A 26,988-nucleotide genomic window follows, 5' to 3' on the forward strand; every position below is an offset into this window, starting at 1 on the left:
TTTGGGAAACAACATAGAATTAATTCTATGTCAAGGAGCCTTTCTGCCAATCTCAATCTGAGCTCATGCTCTCCTTCTACAGAATATCATCTGCATGTCTCAACTGTTGAATTTTTCCCATACATGATAATCTTTCCTTTACATGCCCACGAGCTAACAGAGGCACAGAGGGTCTTATTCACCTTTGTATCCCAATGCCTGGGTGCAGTGGTAAAGAATCTGTCTGCCAATGCAGGAGGTGCAAGAGATTGTTGGGTCAGGAAGATCCCCTGGAGTAGGAAATGGCAACCTGCTCCAGTATTCTTGCTTGGAAAATTTCATGGACAGAGGAGCTTGGTGGGGTCACAGAGTCAGACACAAATGAGCACGCGTGCATGCATTCCAGCGCGGAGGACAGTGCCAGGCACACAGCTAACATTCAATAATTGAAAGACTGCTGCTGCTGCTGCTGCTAAGTCATTTCAGTTGTGTCCGACTCTGTGTGACCCCATAGACGGCAGCCCACCAGGCTCCCCCGTCCCTGGGATTCTCTAGGCAAGAATACTGGAGTGGGTTCCCATTTCCTTCTCCAATGCATGAAAGTGAAAAGTGAAAGTGAAATCGCTCAGTAGTGTCCGACTCCTAGTGACCCCATGGACTGCAGCCCACCAGGCTCCTCTGTCCATGGGATTTGCCAGGCAAGAGCACTGAAGTGGATTGCCATCGCCTTCCCCGAACTGAAAGATTAGACCCTGTTTAAAATAATTAACTTACTCATTTTGACTCAGCTACTTATGTTTTTTAATCTCAATATCTTCATCTATAAAATGAGCCAGTATATGCTTTCTAGGGAATCCTCAAAGTTTCAGAATTGCATCATTTCAATTAATTCTTTGCCCTAATCAATTTGCTTTTTATTCACTGCCTAGGCCTAGAGAGTTTTATCTGTATTGTTTTCAATTACAAACTCAAAGGAACAGTTTTCTGATGGAGGACCCACATACACAGATTAAGGAAACATATTTTGGAGGTGCCTGGAAACCACAGACAACATCACAAATGAAACAGTGCTTATTAAATAGTGCTGAATGAATGAAGGAGGCACTCAAGAAACTTGGGATATCTGTTCTTTCTTGTGGGAACTCTTGCTGTGAAGTGGAGACAGATGCTCCTAATCGCAAACAAAGCTTATAAAACTGCAGCATTCATTCACCAGGAAGTGACAGGTTCTTCCTGATGTACACAGGTTATAGTCTGAAAATGACCCTTCTGTCTAACCTGCCGAGTGCTATTTCTGTTTTTCTTGCCTCAGAATCTATGTCTTCCTCAGCTTTCTTTTAAAAACTCATTGTATGAAATTAACTAGAAAAAAATTTTTAATGATAATTTGCATGACAGATCTGACTAGAGGATGAAATTCTCCCAACCTATGAAACTGTGACCAATATTATACACAAGAAGAAAATGACATGCTTTAGAACAGCAGGACTCTCTCCTTGTTAAGTATTTAGGTAAATGAATTGTCTGATAAACTGGTAAATTCACTGTTACACAATTGGTTAACACTATACATTCCACTCAACTCTGGCCAAGAACTATTTAACCCAAGTGAAAGTGAAAGCCACTCAGTCATGTCCCAGTCTTTGAGAGCCCAGGGACATAGAGTCCATGGAATTCTCCAGGCCAGAATATTGGAGTGGATAGCCTCTCCCTTCTCCAGGTGTCCTATAAAGGGACACTCCAGGCCAGAATACTGGAGTAGATAGCCTTTCCCTTCTCCAGGGGATCTTCCTAACCCAGAGATCAAACCCAGGTCTTCTGCATTGCGGGTGGATTCTTTACCAGCTGAGCCACAAGGGAAGCCCAAGAATACTGGAATGGTAGCCTATCCCTTCTCCAGTGGATCTTTCCAATCCAAAAATGGAACTGAGGTCTCCTGCATTGCAGGCAGATTTTTTTTAACCAACTGAGCTATCAGAGAAGCCCCCAGAAGAAACCTAGGTGATTTAAAGGTTTTAACTGAAGTCCAATTAAGAGATACAAGAGGAACGGAAAATTATAAAGCAAGAAGATAAAAAGGTACAAAAACATTCTCTTTTCTCCACTGTCTTCTATGCTAAAGATATGACACACAGAATTTACGCTGCAAGACGCCTAACCCATTGCAGCCTGCTAACCTTATCACTCTAATTATAATTTTGGGGGCATTGGGCTTCCCTGGTGATTCAGACAGTAAAGAATCTGCCTGCTATGTGGGAGACTCCGGTTCGATCCCTGGATAGGGAAGATCCCCTGAAGAAGGGAATGGCTACCCACTCCAGTATTTTGGCCTGGGGAATTCCATGGACTGTATAGTCCATGGGACTGCAAAGAGGCAGACATGACTGAGTGGCTTTCACTTTCACTTCGCGACCCCATGGACTGCGGCCTACCAGGCTCCTCCGTCCATGGGATTTTCCAGGCAAAAGTACTGGAGTGGGTTGCCATTGCCTTCTCCGATCTTGCTCAAACAAGAGTTTAAATCTAGGTCTAGCCCTTCACCTGGGATTCAATTGCTTCTGAGATCCCTGCAAAAGATCTTGTACACCTGAACAGAATTTGTGGTACTTCAGGCAGAGAATCCCTGATCCCACCCCCTCCCATCCTGTTCATACTCACAGATTATCTTAACATATTTTGTGAGGTATAAGCAGGACCGTCTATATAATGTGGGGGCTCGGTGCAAAATGGCGGCTAGATTCTTTACCACCGAGTCACCTGGGAAGCCCCACATGGCAGCAGCAGTACAGCATCAAACCAAGGCTGAGGCCTTTCCAAGCACAGGCCCCTGTTTGCCTGCAGGTACCACATCCAGGACCCCAGACTCGGATCTAGAATCATGAGGCAGGAGCACTGAGAACCTCCCCATCCAGCAGCAACTTGCACAGCCCATGATTTTCCTTTTTTAATTCATTCTTCCCAGTAACATCTCATTAGAAGAAATGATAGGGTGGGTGGAGTCCAAAATTTCTAGTCTAATGCCCTCACTTAACAGATAAAAGGAAGGTATAGTGAAGCTAATGATTTGTAGAAAGTTACACAAATAATTTCTAGAAGAGCTGGGTAGAGAATTCATGTGTCCTAACTCAACCCATTACTCTTTGGACTACAGCATAATGAGTCAATATGAGAGAGAAAGAGAGAAAGAGAGACAACCCCACCTTTTTAGTTTTTATTCATGCCTGATTGGATATAATTTGAATAGGTCTTAGATGCTGAAAAGATTGCTCTGACATTATAAGTAGCTCTAAACTAAACATTATGACACCATAAAATTAATAGGGGAAGGCAATATAAATGCCAACTTCAATATAAATATGACATTTTAAACTTTTTTTTCTCAATTTGTCTTTTCATGCCCTCCCTCTTCTGAATCCTATGCACTTTTAAAAAATTTTTATTAGAGGATAATTACTTTACAATATTGTGACGGTTTTTTGCCATACATCAACATGAATCAGCCATAGGTATATATATGTCCCCTCCCTCTTGAATCCTCTCCTTTGTTTTATTTTTTGACTGAGTGACTGTATCTAAATCTACTGGGGTAGAATGGAAAAAACATCATGAAATTTCTTCAAGTGTTTCACTTAGACTTATTTAAAATTTCCATTTAATACTTAGGGATTGTATTTTTCTCCTTTCTATATTTCCTAATTTGAATCATGTTACAAAAGGCACTCAATTCAAAGATAACTTTATGAAATATCTTGCAAAGGAGAATTTTTATTAACTATTATAGTTTTAGTAAATAAAAAAAATGTCTTAAGGCTTAATTTAGGACTAGAGACCAAGAATCACTTTATTCACGGTTCATTTTGCTTTCCCATTTCACATATTACTTGTTTATCCCCCCCACATGCTTAATGATGTCCTCCTACATGAGTTCTGCTTCTTCAGATTAAATGAAACTGTGTCATCTCTTGATAATATTCCATCCCTCACAAACCTTTCCAGCGGAGCCATTCTTGCTTTCATTTGTCTTAAAGCTCAGAGCAATATACGGAAGGGTCAAAATACTCCTTCATTCATACCACCATTTCAAATCAGAGTGCCTGTTTTATTCATTTGTTCATCACTTCTTTGTTTATTCATTTATGCTTTAATGTGAAAAGCAACCTGTTTATAAACCATCGAGGCTGTATAAACACTGCACCTACTGAGAGGAAATATGGAGAAGAGCAAACTTAACCTTGACCCTCAAAAAGCCTCCAGTCTGCAACTGTAATTTTTTTGAAGTCTTAGGTCATCCATTTTCACTATCATGTCTTAGGACACAACCTATACAGTTCAAGTAAAATGACACTTATCTCATGAAAATGTTTACCCCAGGCTGTCATTACTCTCATTCTGGGGAATTTCATTACCGTGCAGAATCGCAGAATCCCGGCTGCTTGGTGCTCTGACTTTCTCTAGTCCAAGCACAAGGATGGCCCGCCACGCCTGGGTATGGCCAACCCTGGGACAATGCCATCTTTTTGAGCAAAACTTGGAACTTTCACTCTCTGATTTCAGCCTGTTGCTCCATCCCCTCATTCAATTCCTCATCTCCTGAAACAGGTAGTTCATTGTGATAATCAGACCCTGGCAAGTCCCTCAGGCCATTTCACCCATTCTGATTTTGCCTGCCTCGGTTCACCTTGAATTTGGAAGTCACTTCCATTCCCACCCCCTGTTCTTGTATCATTCTTGCCTTGCCAAACTAAAATCCTATGTCCATTCCCGTCCTGTCAGTTGATGATCTCTTTTTCTCCCTACTTCCAAGAGTGCAACTTCCTATGATGTGAATTCCATCAACCACCTAAAATTCAACCAAAGTCTCTCTACCATCATTCTCCCTTCTTCTTTTGATTTTATTGCTAGAAAAGATGTGTCTCTGCCCACAGCCACAGCTACCATCTAAAGCTATTCCCTCACAACTCTTCTGATAAACTACTCCGTTTTTCACCTCAACTCCTTTTACATTTTCAGCCTTTTCCTGTCTCTCTTTTGTACAAAGGCATGTTCAGCAAGCCTTTGTCCTGGAAAAAAACTTCCCTAAAATTTGCAGTCTCTTAAGTCACCTCCCTATTTTCATGTCTTTAGTACATATACACATATTTCTTATTTAGCTACCATTGTTTTACTCAGTTGAATATGTCATTAATGAAAGGGACTACTCACTGTATGTTTCATGACACCTAATAAAATGCTTTGCACTTTGTAGAGTCTCCCAAATTGATTACTGATTTAACAGCTGATGAGGCCATAATTATTCATTTGTAAATTTTACCTTCATGTCATTGTAATTTTTGTCTTTCCTAATGGCATCATAAGATTTTGCATTTCTTAAGGATAGGATTATACCTTCCATTTCTTTTGTTTCTTTCTTGAACCTCAGTTCAAATTCTGCACACAACAAATACTATAAAAAGAATGAAGTGAAGTACTTTTGTGGTTGTTAACAAGTGACAAATATTATTTAATTATTATCTAGGATAGAAAGGAAAAAAAGATATGATTTCTTTTTTTTTAATAGTTGTGTTTAATTCTGAATTAAAAATGAACTCATTATTAATCAGTGCCAATATTTTTTATATGATCTCTGATACTAGTCACTGATCAAGTGAAGGAAAAATCTTTGACAGCTTTCAACATCTTTATACACAAATATAATAAATACTACTAAATCCTCTTCTACATTCAGAAAAAGGATGCTAGATAAAGATGAATGAGATAGAAAGCTAAGCTAGTCCTTCTTAATCTTCCTATTTTAACTTCAAATGCAGCTTTAATGCAGTGAAAAGTAATTTGTCCTACAACTTGTCTGGGTAGTTTTCCAAGATGTCAAAGGAATTTAAATGGCTATGTCTCTCAAAATCAACTGGTTAGTCCTCCCATTACAAATTTGTTAAATATTGTATTTTTGAATTCTAGAGAAGTTAATGAGGAGCCAGTGTGAAAGGAGAAAATAGTTCAGAGTACATTTATCTCAGTGCATAAAAGTGGGTAAGTGTGGGACCTCCCTGGGGGTTCAGTGGCTATGAGTCCTGGCTCCCAGTGCAGGAGGCCAGGGTTCAATCCCAGGTCAGGGAACTAGATCCCACATGACACAACTAAGACTCAGTACAACCAAAGAAATAAAAAATACTTCTAAAAAATGGGTAAGCTTACTTCAAATGCAAACAAACCAGAAAAATAACCAAAAGAGGGTGAATACCTAATATATGTTATACATTATACTTGGTACTTTAAAAATGATACACCATTTTGTTTGGTTAAAAATGATATACCATTTAATCGCTACAATCAGATTCTGTACCCAAGGAATCATTAGTTCCACTTTACTGACGTATGATTGTAGAAATGAAGGCTTTTTATACTCAAGTTCATGAAACTAGCAATTGGTAGAGACAAAATTCAAATGTAGTTTATTTGACTCTAGAATCTAGAGCATCTGAAAATAACTTTTGGCTTTTTATCTGTGAAAGCATTTATATATTATTCCTAAAATATTGAGAGTATGTTTAACGACTATTAGCTACAGTCAATACAGTTAATTCGGTGGACAACAGTTTTCTTCTGTTATATAAAATTAAAAACTGAGACCTAAATTGGCCTTACCAAGTTCCTAGATGTATGGTGTTTTCCTTTTCCCAGCAAAGGAAGCAAAGATGCAGGTGGTTATTAATAGCTCTTTATAACTAGAGTGCTAGATTGTCTGAGTAAATATAACTTTCACACATTCAAAGAGTAAAACATCAGGGACCTATTTAGGTCTTGATATGCACGTGGAAACGCATTAATGCTAATGATCACCATGAACCTACGATAGATCCTTGTTACTACTAACATGTAGGTAAATTCATGTTTATAATGCTCCCAAGTTTCCATTTCTCTAATCTTCTTAGAAAATAGCTTTAAAAAATACACTCAAGAATTCTCCATAGTAATTTCATTCTGAATTTGAATTTGATTAACATCTGAAAGATGTAAGGTTTGTTGCAAAAACTTATTCTTTATGTGTTAAAGCATACATTTTTCATTTTTTAAAACATTAGAAGCAGTGTAAAAACATTACATGCAACATATAAAGTTATTACTATAAATCAGGGTTTTCAATGCTCTACTTCCAATACATTAAGTTTGCTGTGCTGTGCTGCTAATGTAACTTTGTTGTAAAAAAGTAGTGACATACTACTCTTACTTCAGGGACTTAAATCCTGGTTTTACTTTCTGAAAATACTAGACTTAATCCTCATCACAGTATGTGATGTCTTTGCCTATTTTGACTTCCCTTTTCAGAGTCCATTTCTTCTCCACCTAACATTTGTTCATTCATTCACTCATTTTACCAGTTTATGATGTGTACCATGTGTCACTGCTGTACTTTGGGACAAACAGGGAATAATCCTTTTATTAAAGCAAATATTTGGGGGGCACATACTAAGGCCAATACATACATTGTTTATTTAATTGCCTTACCGGTCCTATGAGATACATACCATGTTAATATATCCCTATTTTATAGCTTAAGGAATTGCTTTTCTCCATGAAATTAACTAGGTGAAATGTGTGCAAACAACATAAAGAGGAACAACTCAACATGCTAAAATTAGTGGTGTGCACCTGAGGGCTGTGGGATTTCAGAGAAGGAAGGGATTGATGTGGTTTGAGGTGTTCAAGGATGACCACATGAAGGAAATGGGAGGTGAGATGGCTGTGAAGAGCAGAAGAGTAGGTAGAATTAGGATAACTGGAGGAAAGAGAGTTAAAGATTAAGGTCTCAAGAGATAGCATGGGGAGAGATTGAAATGTAGTATAAATGTGATTCTTATTTTATATTACCAAGGGATTCTGTCTGACAAGAGTGAGATGTGATGCTTCTCAATGCCTATCTGAAGAAATGTGGATTTTGTCTTTTAGGTACTGGGGGACTATTAAAGATCTAAGAAGGGAATTTGGACCATGAGGGATGGATTCTAGGAGGAAAGTGGACTGACCAAATAGAGGAGCACATGAAGGCTAGAGGCCACCCAAATGTAACTGAGTCTTCCTTATCTGCAGGATTGGAATAAAGGAAGATGAAAATGTCTAATTTTTTCAGACAGGTGTCAAAACTACGTCAACCTGTAAATATAAAAGCAAAGACAAGTGGTGTTTTTCTCTCATTCATGCTCTCATTCCTTCACATACTCTTCTGACTCAGGACCATTCTAGGATCTGTGGTGAGAAAGTGACCAAAATTCCACATCATTACTGCTTTCAAGCAGCTTATAATCTAATGGGGAGAAACACACCTGCGGGTGACTAAGTATAATATGAGAGAGAATAACCCTCAAAAGGATGAGTGGTAAATCCTAAAAAAGAGAAGGTCAGATGGCTTCCTGGTGGAGATGGCCTTTAAGAATGTGTATGATGTTGTCAGGCTAAGAAAGAATGAGTGGCTTTCTAGGTAGAAGGGAAACAATGAACAAAGGCAAAGGAGGATAAAGGGTCAACAATCTTTCAGGGCTGAGGCATATTCTGGGAAGTAGTATTGAAGGCAAGATGGGGTTAGATCATGGAAGGTGCCAAATCAACTGAAATGCTGACTCATTCTGAAAGCAACAAAGAGATACAAGGCTGAATATGAACTGAAGAAGGGAAGGAAGTTATCCATTTGCCCTGTTTGGAAAACAACTTCAAACAAACTTTGTTTGAAGAACAGATTAAAGAAATTGGGTATTGAAAATAGGGAGCCTAGTAAAATAGGTATTATAATAGCTCAAATGAAAGATGAAAATTTAAATTAGAAGAGTGAAAAAATGATCAGATTAATAACTGGTATTTAGTATTTGTGATAGTGGAATTGACAAATTCTTTAATTAAGTGAAGTGTGTAGGAGTCAAACATGATACCATACTTTCTAGCATGATCAGCTCTTCAGAGTGGGGAAAAACCTTCTGAGGGTAAAGGATATGTTAGGTGATTTAGAGCCAGAAAAACATCTATTTCTGCTTTATTGACTATGCCAAAGCCTTTGACTGTGTGGATCACAATAAACTGTGGACAATTCTGAAAGAGATGGGAATACCAGACCACCTTGACCTACCTCTTGAGAAACCTGTATGCAGGTCAGGAAGCAACAGTTAGAACTGGACATGGAACAACAGACTGATTCCAAATAGGAAAAGGAGTATGTCAAGGCTGTATATTGTCACCCTGCTTATTTAACTTATATGCAGAGTACATCATGAGAAACGCTGGGCTGGAAGAAGCACAAGCTGGAATCAAGATTGCTGGGAGAAATATCAATAACCTCAGATATGCAGATGACACCACCCTTATGGTAGAAAGTGAAGAGGAACTAAAGAGCCTCTTGATGAAAGTGAAAGAGGAGAGCAAAAAAGTTGGCTTAAAGCTCAACATTCAGAAAACGAAGATCATGGCATCTGGTCCCATCACTTCATGGCAAATAGATGGGGAAACAGTGGAAACAGTGTCAGACTTTATTTTTTGGGCTCCAAAATCACTGCAGATGGTGACTGCAGCCATGAAATTAAAAGATGCCTATTCCTTGGAAGGAAAGTTGTGACCAACCTAGACAGCATATTAAAAAGCAGAGACATTACTTTGTCAACAAAGGTCTGTCTAGTCAAGGCTATGGTTTTTCCAGTGGTCATGTATGGATGTGAGAATTGGACTATAAAGTAAGCTGAGCATAGAAGAACTGATGCTTTTGAACTGTGGTGTTGGAGAAGACTCTTGAGAGTCCCTTGAACTGCAAGGAGATCCAACCAGTCCATCCTAAAGGAACTCAGTCCTGGGTGTTCATTGGAAGGACTGATGTTGAAGCTGAAACTCCAATATTTTGGCGACCTCATGTGAAGAGCTGACTCATTTGAAAAGACCCTGATGTTGGCAAAGATTGAAGGCAGGAGGAAAAGGGGATGGCAGAGAATGAGATGGTTGGATGGCATCACTGACTCAATGGACATGAGTTTGGGTAAACTCCGGGAGTTGGTGATGGACAGGGAGGCCTGGCGTGTTGTGGTTCATGGGGTCGCAAAGAGTTGGACATGACTGAGTGACTGAACTGAACTGAGGTGATTTAGATTTTATTCCCAAACCTGTATTAATTAGCTATGTGGCATTTTTTCCTACAGTTTCATCAGCTATCAAATTACAGTCAAGGAATTGTTTCATGGTATAACTTTCAATTTTCAAATTCTGTGATTCAATTCAACTAAGTCCTTCCCACTAGTTCTTACAGCTTTAAACTCAGCAGACTATACTAGGAAGGAGCTACTTTTAAATTCTAAAAGACTACTCTATCCACTGATATGAACTTGGTTAAATTCTACTATTTAATAGATTTGTATACTTGAGTAGGAAATTCAGAGGTCTTTTCCTTACTTTCAGTTGGGAATGAAATTTGTGTGTTGAATATTCAGAAATAATAGAGACATTTTCTTTGTCTTCTCTTGACAACTTACTCCAGCTAATAACAATACTTTTTATCAGAAAATATGCTTAACCTGTTTAAAATTTATCTATGCCAATGTCTGTTTGTTCTGCTTTAATTTAAAAAGAAAAAATGGTACCTGATATAAAAGAATTTCATATTCATTCTTAATAAAAGCCTGTTTGTTGAGACTATTAATTTTAAGGCACTCTCATAGACAATGTGGTAGTCTAAAACCAATCCGTGTTCTCAAAGTTTGCAATTTAATTTGGAAAAAACAGCACATTAAGTAATGACACTCTATAGCATCTACAGCAAGTTTAACTGATTTGTTCTATAAGAGTTCATTGGAGGAAGATATCACTACAGGTTGGATAGCTAAAGAGGAAGGTCTGCCAATAGCAGGACTTAGGTGGGGAGAAAGAGATGCTCCATGACAGGCAACTTCAACCATTAAAGATGTCTTATTTCAATTCTACATGTTTTAGCATCCAAAATGATGCTAAGGATAAGAAGCAGTAAACTTATGGTTGGGAAGAGATACGTGTTTATTCTCTAAAAGGCCAGAGTTCTAAACTGAGGATCACCAGTAAATGCCGAATTACCAACTCCAGTTATCTGCTCAGGACTCTTTCAGTTGCAGTTATTTGAATCTTGATTCAACTGACCATTGCATATGTTCCAAACTTTCTTTGCTGTCTGGCTACTTAATATTTTTCCATCTCTTAGTCTTTTTTCTTTTAATGAATTTGATTTTTCTTCTTACCCACCAGAAGCCCTGGCGTCAGCTTTCTACCAATTTCAATAAATACACTCTGAATCATAAATGTTTTAGCCCATGATGTTAAATACATCTGAATATATCTGCACGGCTCTCAAATATTTCTCACCCTGACTTCCTGGGTTTCAATTCCTCATTTCCAAAGAATACATATATATATATAACTTTTATATGAAAATACTTGTCTAAAGACAAGGTCAAGTTCTCAAAACTGGGTCTCTTTCTTGTTTATCTAGAAATAGTATTTGCCATGTTCTAAACATGCAGATGTGTAATCTTGAAGCCATTTTGATTCCATTACCCAGAAAATCTATTGGTTGTGAAGAAGTCAGGTTACAAATTTCACCACTGTCTCTACCCGAGGACAGGCTTTTTTGTCGCTTCACACCTGAATAACTACAAGGATTTCCAGTTGGTCTCTCAAAGTCTAGTTTTTATTCACAGAAATCATGGTAGTTTAACATGCCCTGAACTCTTTTCTCTGTTGCTTTACATTCTCCATTTACTTTTAACTTACATGTCCAGGATCATTTCCCATGAATTGCCTCCTAAAACTCCCTGATTCAGCCAAATCTTCTTTCTCACTATCCTCTAAATAGATATTACAATTTGCTTCCTCTGGCCCACATGCTCCTGTCCTGCTAGAAAGGCCTTCCTCACTCCTTCATGACTATTAAAGATGAACTTAGTCCGAATTTCACCTTCTTCATGAAATCTTTTCTGAATGTTCACCTCATAGAACCGCTCATATTTCTGTAATTTGAAATAATTATGATTCTTACTGTTTGTGGCATGTTTGCCACATATGTCCACTTATCACTTATTATTTTTTCCTTGTGCATTAGTCTCATCTTCCAAATTAAATAATAGTCACATCTAAGACTTCTGGCCTATCTTCAACCATATGTGCACACAAAAGTGAACAGATAGAAGACACTGAATGAATACTTATTAATTTATTTATTGACAATATATATGAACTATAAGTAATAGTAAGTAGTATGGGAAAAAGGAAATCTTAAGGGTAGGTGAAGGAACATTCAAAATTCATTTTTAAATCTTCTGAACAGGCAGCATTTTTATTAACCTCACTTTAGACTTCAAATGAATAAAACAGCTAGTAAATTGTCATTCTGTGGAATAAATTTACTTTAGTGACACTTTAAACACCTATAAAGTTAATGAAATTAGAGTTTATTTATGCTTGAGGTTGAAATTTTAACATTTGTCTTTAACAGGAAAATAAAGCCATTTTTGATCCCATGAGTTGGGACATTATACAAAGTATCTAATTTATGGTATCTCTTTATTATTATGCTTTAATATGAAGCTATTTTGTCTAGTTTCTATTTTACATGGTAATGGTGCCATTGCAACACAGAATATTAAAACTAGAAATATTCTTAACAAGCAACCGATGTAACCTATTCATTTTTCAGATGTGGAAACCGAGAAGGGTAAGTGACCTGCCCAAGGTCACAGTCTAGTTATTGCCAGAGGTGTAGCTAGAAATTACGATTGTAGGTTCCTAATTCTATACCTGTTCCATAATCCCGTATTGTACAGTTTCAGTTTTGTACCTCATATCGACATTACTCAAATAAAGGAAAATTTACAATCGTTTTTTAAAAATTATTATTTCTCTTATTTTTCATCTAAGAATGCGAATTAGTGCCTGGTAAGTTAGTAATAAGAGCATTCTAAATAGAAGCACAGCATGAACCATCTATTGTGATGTGTTTCAACATAAGGGAGATATGAATATCTTAATTATTTACATTTCTAAAGCTTCATAAAACTGTGACTTTTTTCCATTGGTGAGTTGAGTGGAAATAGCTATGTGATTTTTTTTTTCTTTTTTTTTAGACGATAACCTTATCCTGGGCACTACGGTAATATTTGCCATGGTAGTATGAGGGATTGTTTGAAACACCAAAAATACTTAGCCTTATCTAGGAAAAAAGAGATAAACATAGTGAGTCAGCATAAATTTGCACTAGTGGCATGAGAGGATGTGAGAGGAGATGCTGTTCAGTTTTGGGGAAAGAACATGAAATGTCACAATTGTCCTGAAACTCTATCCTATAGCAGTAGCCGAACGAAACAAAGCACTACCTACTATCTTCCTGTGGCAATTTTTTAGCTTCATCAAAAAGAAGAGAAATTTACAATTCTCTATAAAACTTTCCCTGGAAGATATTATTTAGGGGAACTAGAAGGTACTGAGAAATAAAATGGAGAAAGAATAAACAGGAACTCAGACGATCAAGTTTTATGAGGAATGCTCACAGAATTCTGGTTTGCCTTTCTATAAAAACATTTTATAATCTAAACTACACCATCTCATTTGAATCTCAATGACTAATATTAGTGGTGACTGGAAGTGCTCAGTCATGTCCAACCCTTTATGACCCCAGGGACTGGGATATTTCCCCGGCACAAATGCTGGAGCTGGTTGCCATTTCCTCCTCCAGGGGATCTTCCTGACCCAGGAATCGAACCCACATGTCTCCTGCATTACAGGCAGATTCTTTACTGCTGAGCCTATTATATTACAATTTTCAAATTATATTCAAGCAGTCTTTTAAAATAAAAATTACTATCAAAAGTTCGCCTAACGAATGCTTTGAAACTTTCACAGGCAAATTAGGGATTTAAGAATAAAAGATATATTTGCTGAATAAAATATCAAAATAGAGAATTCTGATTTGAAACAATCAAGAGCCTTGTAAAGCCTGACTTAATTGTTAAGTCATGGACATACAAATGGATGGTCAGTGCTCCTCTCCTGACTCACTGAATCCTCATGATCTAGGACAAGCATGACCTTGGCGTGGAAACTTCCTTACCTGTACCATTGTTAACTGTGGTCTGGATCGTGGCTTCCGGCCCCATAGTGTCATAGTCTTCCTTCATTTCTTCTGTGGGGGAAAATTATCTTTAGCATTTGAAAATTGTAGAAAAGCTTACTATACTAAACATGCCAACCACAGGAACAAGGAAGATTCTTTTAAAGGAAACAGAGAAAAGGCTTGTTGTAAGCCTCTAAACAATAGCTTTGTTCAGGCAATTGAATGAATCCAATAGTGCTAGCTGCACAAGAACTTATTTACTTTAAGCATTACTGCAAGCTGTGAAAAACAGAGGTGCTTATTTGGGGCAAACGAAGGGCTTTTCTTCTGGTGGCAGTTCTAGTGACAAACAGGGGGAAAGATATTATTTTTTCAATAAGAGTCAAAAGCAACTAAGTATTTGCACTGACAAAAAGGCACGCTGGCTGCTATAGCTCTGGTAATGCTGGATGGCCAGAGGCAAGTCAGAATTTTTTATTTTATTTTCATGTTTTTTTCCTCTCCTTGAAGTAGCTATGATGGTGCTAATCTATGCAAGCAAAATTTTTAAAAAACCTAATTCTACATACCAGAGCTTTAAATGCCCAGTTTATAAAAAAGCACGCCAGAGGTACTGAAAACACCTGTTTCACTGTTTTATATAAACTTCTAAAACATATTTTCTTTATTCCTTTCCTTACCACTCTGTAAATAGCTTTGTTACTTGCCATTTATTCCCCAGTAGGGAATCATAGTCATTTTTGAGGAAAAACATATAGGTATAAGAACAGCTCAATGTTCTGATGAAAATATGTAACACTGAAGTTGAAGATTTATAAATGATAGAAGGTCATTTTCTACAATTGTAGTATCTTTAATGGGAAGAGTCTAGAAAGTAGAACTCTCAAATGTTCTGTTATCAAACTAAAGAATATGTGAGGGCAGAGAAGGACAGCTAACAGTTAAAAATCCTGCAAGTAAGTAAATTTAACATGGAATTTTAAAAATTGTAATTTTACAATAACAATACTAATGAGAATCAAACACGATCCAGGATAAATATCTCTCTGTGATAATCATTTTGTTTCAAACAAGAGAAACTTTATAAATAGGATTCTGTGAATTCCCAAATTTATCCTGACCATTTTTGCTTATCACATTTCAGTCATAATTATTTGGTAGAAAAACAGATTCTAGCAAATGTTACAGCAAAATTAAAATATATGTTTTACAAGTAGTATCCTGCAGCATATCTGTTCATGGGATCAGAATTGAAAAATCATGAGCCTCTTAAGGTAAAATACACATATATAAATTAGGCTAATATAATGCCCTTGGGCATAATACTGGTCAGATAATTTGAATGATATTTGTTTAAATTCTATGATCACTTTAAATCAGTCTTGGCCCTGGACTTCTTTCTTATTTAAGAAACATTTTCACAGGGACATTTTGCATAAAACATTTAGGCGTTCAATATACAGCAATATTGTATTGTCAATTTTCATAATTGATTGGTTGAAAGGCTCCTTCATCTGATATTTTTATTAGTCTCTGCAAGGAATTAAATTAAGGTATTTCTGAGAAGTTCAGTACTAGATATAAATATAACTTTTGTGTCTTTCTTCCTCGCTCCTCTCATGTGATTTCTGGTAGCCAAGAGTCAGAAGAATCATAAGTTTTCCATCTGAGAGATCAAGTCACTAAGGGGAAAACAGTTAACAGCATTTTTTTTTTTTTGCATAATAGTGGTAATGTTCAAGATTTCTGCTGCACTTCCTTCCTCATTGTTATTTTCTTATGAAAAAGTAAAGAGAAGTTACAGGGGGTGGTTGCTTCCCAAATGATTAAATGTTGCATATTCACATGTGTAGTTGGCACTTAGTGTGTCCTGCGTTCTGTAGTAATACTTTAGCTACAACCCTCTTTTACCAAAGATTGTGCAACTGAGATGGTGTCATTTTTACCCAGAAAGTACTCTGCTTCAATTTACTGAGCATCAAGCTTTTTGTTTTTTGAACATCAAGCTCAATCTATTAAAATGAAACACTAAGCTCTTTCAAGTATGTATTTGAAATGCTATTTATATGCCTATTTAATTAAGCTTCACAGGAATCCATATTCAGGACATCATCATGTAGGTTAGGAGTATCCCCTCTGAATAAAAGGCAGCCGTGGCTGTCTTTCTGCCTCACGCCTAACCTTAAACATTTTCCAAGACATCTATTACTCAGCATACTGCATCTAAAACCACATAGTACATTTGTTTTTAAAGCACTTGTAAAAGTTTGCATCTTCTAGTCACCCTTGGGATGAAGGTTTGTGAAAATAAAGAGCACTTTCTGCCACAAGATGAAGAATCCTTGAATAAGCAGAAAGAGGCCAGATGCAGGTGATTTATTTAAGTCTGTGTCAATGATAATGATGTCATGGTTTCCAGCACGCTGTGTCCACCCCATTGTGGGACGAAAGAATGTCAAGGACAATTCTAAACACAAAACTTTGATTGTGCTGGAACCGGAAAGGCACAGTAAGAACTCCACTGCGTTCTTCAGTGGAAAACCTGCATCCTGCAGACAAACTACAGAAAGCAGGGGAGAGAGAGCACAGGAGAAGGGGCTTATCTCAGAGTAAAGCTATGTGCTGAGGTATGGTGGTAGACAGGCAGGCACCAGGGATAAAACACTACTAAATAAAACAGCACCCGAATTAGAATTATTGTCTATATTGTGTGTTTTGAACAATAAATAAGAAAAATATTTTATCAGAAGAAAAATGTGTTATCTAAGAGGCAGGATAAACAATGAGTAGCTTTTTAAGACCAATTTCTTTTCATTAGACATCAAGGCACCACATCAGAGCACTTTTGGAACAATAAAAAAAAAAGAACAATAAATCATTACTAATCATTAGAACCAGACAGGTAATAGCCGGGTAACTTTCTTGGTCCAAGTAGCCAAATGAGATTAGGGATTTACATTTTATTTAATTATTGTGACTCCAGAATGCTAGTTTATTTACCATAAAGGTAAGAGCAAAGAACAGCCTGTTCATTTGTATCACAGGCACCATTAACTACAGGTGATAATGGAATCTCTAATGCATTCATAGGGATGATTGTATATTAAAACATTCAGAATTATGATCCATGACCAACACAAAAAGCTGCCATGATCACAGACCACTACAGCTTGACATGACTGTTTTGGCTGTTTTTCAATTATTGATCTTAATTTTTTAAAATTAAACTTTTTTTCCCAGAAGTTTGGAGCTGTCCATTTGTTATACCGTTATTAATTATTCCTTTAAGGGTGGAAATTCTAGTAATTGGTCCTTACCCTTGATTTCTAGATATTAAAATTTAAAGCATCAGAACATTCATTCTTATAGCCCTGCATATCTAGTTCATTAACAAATATGAATAGCTAACACCAGCTCATTTAAATAGTATGTCTTACATGAGTTCTCGCCACACTCTGTTTCTGTCACACTGCTCCCAAGAATCATTGGCTCTTATTATACATGTAAATGGCTATCATAAAAATAAAAATTTCATTTAAGATTGTTAATGACTTCTGCAGCAGTCAGACTTCCTTTAATGATCATCCTCGGCCCCTAATTAAACGTATTTATCTTTCAAGCATCTTTGGCTGAGTTCTCCCTCATAGTTGAAAATCTAAAACCTTAAGTCTTAATGGATAGAACGATAAATGTTTATGTGTGGGATTGCTGATACTCGAGAAACCTTCACCGAAAGCAAAATTGGAAACAGAAAGAGTACGAAACTTGGCACAGTATGTTAAGGAAAACGAAAAACAAATACACTACACTCAAACTGCCATCGGTCTTTTTTTCTCCTTTTCTTCACATTTAATTTTCTTTATAGTGGAAGTGCTTTTATTATCTCCCTTCTAGTATACCAAACAATTACTCTGCCTACGTTCGATGTTTTATAGTCTGTGACATCACAATAGCATATAGGTAGACTCCTGTGCTTACTTATTTCCTTCCCATCCACTTCACCTATTTATAAAAATGCTATTGTTATGTATAGCATAAGGAAAAAAACAAAGTGGGGTAAATCATGATAGCTCTCATTGGGTCTTGGAACAGAGATTAAGGAGACACCAAGGTTTGAATTAGACGGGGCATTAAAATTTTTTTTTAACAGGCCACCTTAGCAAGTAGAGATGAGCAGAAGGAGTTTAGGGGGATATGACTAATGATTAATTCTCTTTTATTTTGTTAATCATTTCACACCTTGGTGATGTTTCATGAGTGAATTTTAGACCATGACATTTCCATTTTCACAGTGGCATCTGAAGTTTTAGTTTGAACATAATTTACCTTATTTTTATTATAGCTGGCCTTGGACCATTTCTACTTCCCCAGAGATTCCCACCAAACAGCAAGAATCATTATCGAGTACTTAGCTGTTAAATAATAAGAAAGCTACCTGACCAGGTAGAAGTGTGAAATCACATTCACACTTAATAAAAGGGAATGATTAGATGGTTGAATTACAATAGGAGGTGTCAGACAGACACTGAAACTACATTAAACTGACATTATTTGGTTTGTATCACTACACAAAACTTTCAAATACATGTCAGTTGTGACTTCTGAGGTTTGCTTCCATTTTCCGTCTTGAGAGGGCACATCTTGATCTGTTGTATAAATTGGCACACTGTACATGTGGTGCAAATCCTTCACCGTTGTGTGTTTAAAACGTAGTTCATATTCAACTTGCATCCAAATGGAAACATAATCCCTTCCTAAGATGTCAGTGCTGTAATGTGATAACACAGCTATCATTTCATAATCTGTCGCCAGCTTTGGTATCTCTATTCTTCGAGGGCTCTGGGAAGAAATATTTTAATGACTTGGTTGTGGAGTTTCCACGAGGTGGGACAATTTGAGATGGCACAGAAAAAGGCCAAGTGTTTTTAGACACTCACCTGGCCCATCTACAGAGGCTTGTAGAATGTCGCTGTTGTGCCAGGCATGTTCCACTCCACCCTCTCTTATCTCATCTTCCTCTTCCTCTCTTGGCAACAGAGCTTGGCTCACGTGTGGGGAGGACTCATGGTTGGGCACGCTAGCTGGACTTCTCTCCTGGTCCAGAGGGTTAGCAATCCCGTCCTCCTCAGCAATCTGAGGCTTGTCGTCTTCATCAGTTTCAGAACCCGTGTCCACTACATTGTCATAGTTCACCACTGAAGAGAAAGCACAGACACACACTCTCTAAACACTCTGTTGAAAAATATCAGTTGCCCCTTAATTGTTTAGTTAAATAGAAAATAATGAATATGTTCAAAACTTAATTACTCAACCACATCAGGAAAATAAAATGAATGTTTTTCATGTTTTAGCATTTGAATTCGTATTCAGCTCTAGCTGGGTACTCTTTCTGATTTCCAACAATTTTTTGCTAAAAAGATGGGAAAATTTGAAAAGGCACAGAAACACATATACTCAAAAATATGCCCATATACACAGAAACATACTGCAATATGCACTTTTGACAGTCTACACAAACTTATAAAATAGATCTGCAACTGACAATTTTATTAGTTTAGTGACATGGAGTGTTTACTATAAAACATACTATAAATACGATGTGACTTCACTATATTAGCTGTGGTTTTATTCCTAGAAACAGTAGACACACACACACACAAAATGTCCATCTATTTACTCAAATACATGAACACATACACAAACCTGTTCCATCTGAAAGGTTCACTGTTGCTTCTACATCAACCGTCATGTGCTAAGGCCATTTATATCCCAATCTTTTAAGCAGAAAATGAGGAAAAGCCATATCTTCTGGGCCATTAATACTACTATTGAGATGTCTTCATAGTGCCATAATTACAGAAGATTTCAAAGTGACACAGGCAAGATCAACACAAATGTTAAAATAACTCACGAGAACCGGCGGACTGCTTTTGCAGCCCTCAGCTCCAGCAATGCTCAGTAGCTTTTCTTAAAATAGACAGCCTGTAAATAAGGTCTGTGAACTCAATTGAAGGTGGCTGTTTCTGAATTAGTCAGCCCTCACAGGCTCTCGGCCTACATGCTAGTACATAAATTGTCCACTTTACCACCAGACAAGAAAGATTAGAGTAATAAACACGGGGCATTAGCTCAGCTAGAGAAACACACCAGCCGTTACGCACACACAGGATTGCCAAGAACTGTTAACCCAAACTCTCCAGAAACACACACAAAAAAACAAGTTAGAACCATGACATCATGGGAACAAGAGGGAGAGAGAAAGAAAGAAAGGGAAAAAAAGGAGCCCGTGGAAAAAAAAAAAGCGCAAACAATTTTCAGGTTCATTTTGATTTCTCTGCGCCTAATAAAGCAATCCTCCGCTAAGTTATCCACTGAGCTATCTCAAGTGGTTCTTGCCAGCTATCGGATTATACAAAAGTGGCAGAAAAGGAGGAAAAAAAATGAAAAGGACTGTGTGTCGGGTTCATAATGCTTTTGGAGAATTCTGGAAACATGTCTAGTTACAAATTTTAGTCAGTCATATCTGTTTGCTTTGACAGGTTCCCAGGGAGTAAAAAAGGAACAAAAAGAGAGAGATTTTTTTTGTCATGTGAGGCTGGGGACAAAAAGATTACACCGTGCATATCTGCTCATAATATGATCTTTGTATAATCCGCGGGTCTGCACTTGCCTTCGGAACAACTGCACAACAGGTGCAAATTAAAATGAAAACGGCAGCGGAGCCGGGCAAACAGAATCTGCTGACCTGGTTTGAATACCAATTGACGGGGGAAACAAAACCTTTTCAAGAGGTGTGACCACAAGGGCTTAGGCAAGTTCAGGCTGGGTAATGCCCTCAGATCTACAAAAAGAGAGATATTCTAACATCTCTGCTCTAGCTGTGTGGTCCAGATATACCTTAGTACAATCAATAATGTGCTTTTTTTTTTTTTTTCCTGGTGACTGAGATTTAACCATTTCTTAGCAACAAGCAGAAGATTCTTTACAAATGTTCTGAAGGCTGAGTTCGGGTGGGGGTTGGGGGGGTGGTGGTGAGAGTGGTGGGGGTTACAACAAAAGCTCCGGAGGCCTGGGAAGCTTTCAACCCACCTCCTAAAAACTGATCTCTGGGCACGGGAGGAATAAAGAAAGGTCCAGAAGGAGTGAATAAAATTATCTAAGGCTGGACAGGCATTAAAAGGCCTTTATCCTGGAAAAAAAACCATGCCTTTTAAGGTCTTTTTCTGCATGGACCACAATATCCCATGTGACACGTGAGTGTTCCTGCAGCAATACAATTGAAATATTTTCTTGTGAAAAAAAAAAAAGAAGAGAGATAAATGATTTATGAACAGCCCTTGAGGAGTCCCAAATATCAGAACAATCTAAACAAGCAATGAAGTCATGTCTCACCATATAGGGTCAGGAGTACAGCATCCATCACCTTCACAGGGCAACAATACTTCACAACCTTTAGGGTTCTCGCTCGCAAATAGTAGTAAATACTTTTAAACTAAATAAATAACTGCTGTCAAGCTCACTTACAGAAGCAGTAGGCCATCTTTTCCAGAGTGTGTTAACGAGGGTATCCATTCTCATTGGATGGCTTCCCAGAACCATTATGTTGGTATCCTACTCCTACTTTTAAAAAATCCAGGTAAAACAATTCATAACAAAGTTTTTCTATCTGAACTCAGGGTAGGTCATTTCATTCTGTTCTTTCTGGCTGACCCTCTGACAGTCAAAATTAAATCTGCTACTATGGACATGATACTTTCTTGCTGCCTCCCTCATCCATCACCTCCCTCCACCATTGAGTGCCCCCACCCCACACCGCCACTTCTAAATCCCCAGGATTTTCCTTTAAATTTTTCTTTTAGGTCCAGTCAGTGGATCTGCCAAGTGTAAGCACTGGGGACATTTTCACCACAAATTATTCCTACTACAGAATGGCTAATATATGATGGGTTTACCTCCATTTGTATTAGGAAGTAAAATAAACTCATTTCCCCATTTTTTCCAGTTTTCATTTTTTGTCCACCATCATCCCCATTGGCATAAGGACCTTAATAATGTAGCTTTGTCTCTGCAAACAAGAGATTTCATTTTGTTTAATAACCAACATATACTGATTTCAAATGAGAGTCATTGGGCAGAATATATTAGTCTGGTATTGATTTTTAAACTTATGAAACATATTTTTTATTCAACATTCAAAAGCATAGAGCCACCTACATAGTGTAACAAAGTTCTAGTTGGTCCTTACTTTAGGCCAAATAAACCACCCTTTGCACAAGTCTCAGCAAAATTTTATACATGTATTAGAGCTACATGGCTGGCAGAAAAACAGACAGTTACTTCAAAACCACAAAGAAGTGGGAGCCCAAAGAATTCCTTTCTGCAATTCAATAAACAAGAGGAAAGATGTACTGTTTGCTGGCTCAAAATAGACACTAATTTTACATCTGTCTCTGAGGCACAGCAAAAAGCCAACTAAAGAGCAGTAATAAATGTCCAAAAACAGCATCAGTATCCAAAACTCTCCTAGTAATCTTCAGAGGAATTAATTACAATTCTGTGTAACAGTTGCATTGGCAAAATGCACCCATAATTATACACAGGTACTGTACTGTATTACAGGGAAATTTGCCATGTGATACTATGTTTACATGATAATTGATGGATAAGATAAAACTATTTGCATATGAAGTGCATATGAATTATTGGCATGGCTCCCCATTTTATGTGGAATCATATTAAAGTTTCATTTTCTCTAAAACTGTATGTGTAATATGGGGTTACCAAAGGGTATAAAGCTGATACTTAAATTTGCTTTATAGCAAATGGGCCTGGAAAGATATATCTGAATGTGCATTACTAAAAACCTGTATTTAAAAGGCTTCATAGTTTATTTATAATAAGCATTCTTTTCACCTCACCAGATTGCATTAAATCCTCTCTATTCTTCCTTCTAAGTAAACAATACTCTAAATTTTATCACCAGACCAATTAATTTTACAAATCATATGCAAAACAAATAATGGTGTCCCTTTATTGCCTGTTGATACAACTTTTTTCAGATTTTTTGTATTCTGGTGACATGTAACAGAATAGTAGCAAAACTTGACATTTTTATAATGTCCATACCTGACGGAAAATTTCAGCATTTGCAAAAATGGCCTATCATAGCATTTAAACATTGCTGATAATTAGCTTGACATTTGAAATACCAGAACTGTTGTTTTGAAGATGCCCTATACAATGTTACCTAACTAACCCCTTTTCATACTTATATGCTTTCTCTACATTATTCTGTCAGTTATAGTACAAATAAGATATCAGTTGCTAATGTATTAACATGTCAAAGAACTGATATGAAGGGGCAATACTTCATCTTCACCAGAAGCAGACATTTCATTGACAGAAAGGAAAATTACATATGCAGATTATAGAAAGTTAATTGTTAATAAGGCAGTCAATAATGATTTTCTATAACTCCACTCAAGCTAAGTGTGCCAATAAGTCTTCTGATGCCGTCATCAAATATTTATATAATACCTGCAAAGTGTTGAGTCCAGAGGACACAGGGATGCGCTATTCTTACCTCAGGAAGCTTCCTGTCTGTTGGGTGGCCAAATACTTTGTTTGGGTTTTCCACAAGATGTTACTGAAATATCCAAATGAACTTTTTGGCCAACCCAATATTTGGAGATATAGCATTATAGAACTGTAGTGCTAAAAGGACACTTGCGGTCAACCCTGGACAAAGAAGTTTTACAGGTACAATGAGGGCAGATGATTCATCCAAGAGCACAGCTCCAGGCACACTACAGCCACGTGGAAATATACATAATAATACACACTGTCCAAGAAGAATGCAATCTAAATTTAAACTCCACACAATCATAGTAAAGGAATAGAAATCCCTGGGACTTTGCGTGGTTTTATGCCCCCAAATGAAAATTGTCACTTAATTTTAAATTGCTTTGATGATTGTTACTTTCATGGATCCCTTTAATTTGAGTTATAGAAGCATACCAATTTGATCAATTACCAGAATCTAACAATACACCCATGTTTCCCACAATACTTTGAAAACAACAGAAATAAAGCAGCAGTTCCCAGAATTACGAGCTTGAAGACCTGTCTTCTTGTCCCAATCCCAACATATAACCAGCTGTGTGGCCTTCGCCTACCATCCAAGGAAACTTGGTATAAATGGGAAAAAACAATGATAAGGGGCTCCCTGTCTGTGAGGCTGCCACAAGAAGCCTACAAAATTGCCTGTGTGATTGCAGTTTGTGGAGCATAAAACACTGATAACTGCCAAAATAATAAAGATGGGACCATGGCTCCAGTGTCTTGTCTGAGCTGAGCTATGTGGTAGCTCTAAATGACACATGCAGATCTGAATGTGTGCCAGTTACAGTTCTGGTGTTGGTCCTTCACTTTAAGATTGATTTGCAGGGGCTTCCCTGGTGATCCAGTGGTTAAGACTCTACACTCCCAATGCATGGAGCATGGGTTCATGGTTAGGGACTAAACATCCTGTATGCCACATGGTGTGGCAAAAAAAATTTTATTTTTAAAAATTGATTTGCAAAAGTATCAAGTAAGAGGTCCATGATAGGAGAGCGTATGCTTCATACTTGAGCTAATACATGAGACAGACATACAACCTCATTTTAGAAATGTTTCTTCTGGTAATATGGCTTAAACTTTAAAAGAAGTCCTTTGGAATTTTCTGAGTCATTTGGTTTCCTAAATCTCTTAGATATATGGAGAACATTTCTATTTGAGCCACTGGGTTATGGTTTAGTTGCTTTCTTAGAATGTCTTTATGTGTGGTAAGTGTTGGGGGATGTTCTAAGACTTTTCAACTGAACACTGACTTTTTATTCCTTCCTTTCCCCCCAAAAATTTGATTTCCAGGTACTATGCTATTAAAAACAGATTGCAGCTCTTCAAGGATTTTTATCCAGCAACTTGTTTTTCCAAGATTTATCCTTGATACCCCTTCTTTATCACAGCTCACTTGTCTCCTCTGCACTTGGATGGATAAAGATCACAGGACTCAATCAAGGTTCAAGTTCTCATTTAATAAGCAGGGTGGGTGGCGGGGATCTCATGACAGACACAACAAGGCAAAGCAAATTCAAACAGTGATTTTTTTTTTTCTTCTGAATTTGGATATGTGTTACTGAAATGCATGAGCCTTAATTTCACTATTTAAAAATGGGAATAACTTTATCACTTGGGGATGCAAGATTAAGTAATGCTGGAAGAAGGGACCATGCCAGTTTGAAATATTCCCATGGAATGTGCTCTCCAGTACAAAACACTGATATAAAAGAACTACTATGAACATACTACAGTCAGCCTTTATACAAACTAGCTTGGTCACTTTAATTTTTTATCCCAGGAACATTCAAAGGCATTAAATCTGCATTATAAATTAATGAATTGTAAAATGTCAGCTGATAAAACAAAAGCAGTTTTGAATATAGGGATAGAAATGTTTCCATTTCAGATTAGCTATGTAAAAAATATGCATATTAAGCATAATGAGAGGAAATTCTGCAGTGCAGTGGCCCCAATGGGAAGGGCAAGTTCTGAGACTCCACCAACTTCCTATTATAGGATCATCTTGGGATGACTGTAACCACTCATCCCCTCTAGAAATGCTAGCAGATTCTCTGTACCTGAAAGCACTTTGCAGTTTTATGTTAGAGATTTTTTAAAAAAGGTTAAAATTTCCAGAAATTTGCTGGGGCTCCACATAAGTTCCCACATGCAGGTAATAACATGTCAGTTATATAATTTTCCTCTCCAAACCTCTTCCTTATAAAGGAAGTATAAAGGTAACGGCAAATAAAAATAAAAGGATCCTCCCTTCCCCAAACTATCATAAAAACAGTATTGGTCAGAGAATTCGCACAGTAAATTGTTATCTTTCAAGAAGACACCATATTCCTAGGTCACAATGTTCTAAGTGAAATTTATGCTTACCCAAAGACTTAGTATCTGTTTTATTGTTGTTGTTGTTGTTTTACAAAAACAAGCATTTAGGGTTTTCCTTTGTATCTAGAACTCATAATGGTTTTGATTATCTTATTTAACTCCCACCAAAGGAAACTGCTCATTGTATTAATGTTTGAATCATACATGATTCCTTCCTCTTCTTTCATTTAGTGAGTTTTTGTAGTTGTAATTTCTGTCCTCTAGCAATATTTTCAGCTTCACTTTCTTGCTACATCTATCATGAGCTTATGCTCTATGGATATAACACTTAGCTAATCTATACTCCAGAACACAACTTCAATGACTGAAAAAGTCTAACAGCACCTTCATAAGCAAGCCCAGTGTGATGGCACATTGAGGGAAGACCACCAAACAATTGCTATACACAAATATTTTTCTATGCATTATATATTTATTTGCCAGCAATTCCACAATGTTTTATTAATTCATCAAGTGACTATGTCTCCCAACAATATGTCACAAGGAAAGATTTTTAGAAGATTCTCTAATCACTAGAATCCATGCTCATTCAACAATCTGCTTTATATCAACAATCAAAAAGAAAGTATCAAGAAATTATACAGAAAAGTATGCTGATTATCATGCCTGAAGGATATTCAAGAGGAATGTGAAAATAACTGTAATTTATTTAGGACCTGGAAGTATGAAATAATAAGCCTCTGAGCCATCAAAATTGTTTTGGTATTTTTTTATCTGACATGAGGGCAGACCTTGTCTAGCTTTAAGTTTTATAGTAATAAGACCTTGGAAATAAAACCTTGAATAAACTGAATATAAAGAAAGGGGAAATGTGTCCTTGTGTAAATAGATATTGTGTCTATCACCTTCCTCTGAAAAGGTTACACAACTTTCAAAGCCCATAAAAGGTGTAAAGTCAGTAACTGCCAGGG

The 26,988-nt window shown here is 37.1% G+C and overlaps 1 protein-coding gene across 3 annotated transcripts in view; it reads right to left on the bottom strand.

The window, feature by feature from the left end:
* The window catches only part of ZEB2 (zinc finger E-box binding homeobox 2), a 136,118-nt gene that overhangs the window by 27,215 nt on the left and 81,915 nt on the right, over nucleotides 1-26,988 (bottom strand). For all 3 annotated transcript variants that reach the window (XM_040228229.1, XM_040228228.1, XM_040228230.1), the window contains exons 3-4: nucleotides 19,015-19,272; nucleotides 14,075-14,146 (exon numbers count right to left, since the gene is read on the bottom strand). In XM_040228229.1, coding sequence (XP_040084163.1) covers nucleotides 14,075-14,146; nucleotides 19,015-19,272 — 330 coding nt within the window. The remainder of the gene's footprint in view (nucleotides 1-14,074; nucleotides 14,147-19,014; nucleotides 19,273-26,988) is intronic.

The sequence above is a fragment of the Oryx dammah genome, unplaced genomic scaffold (genome assembly GCF_014754425.2).
Source record: "Oryx dammah isolate SB20612 unplaced genomic scaffold, SCBI_Odam_1.1 HiC_scaffold_27, whole genome shotgun sequence".
Classification (NCBI taxonomy): domain Eukaryota; kingdom Metazoa; phylum Chordata; class Mammalia; order Artiodactyla; family Bovidae; genus Oryx; species Oryx dammah.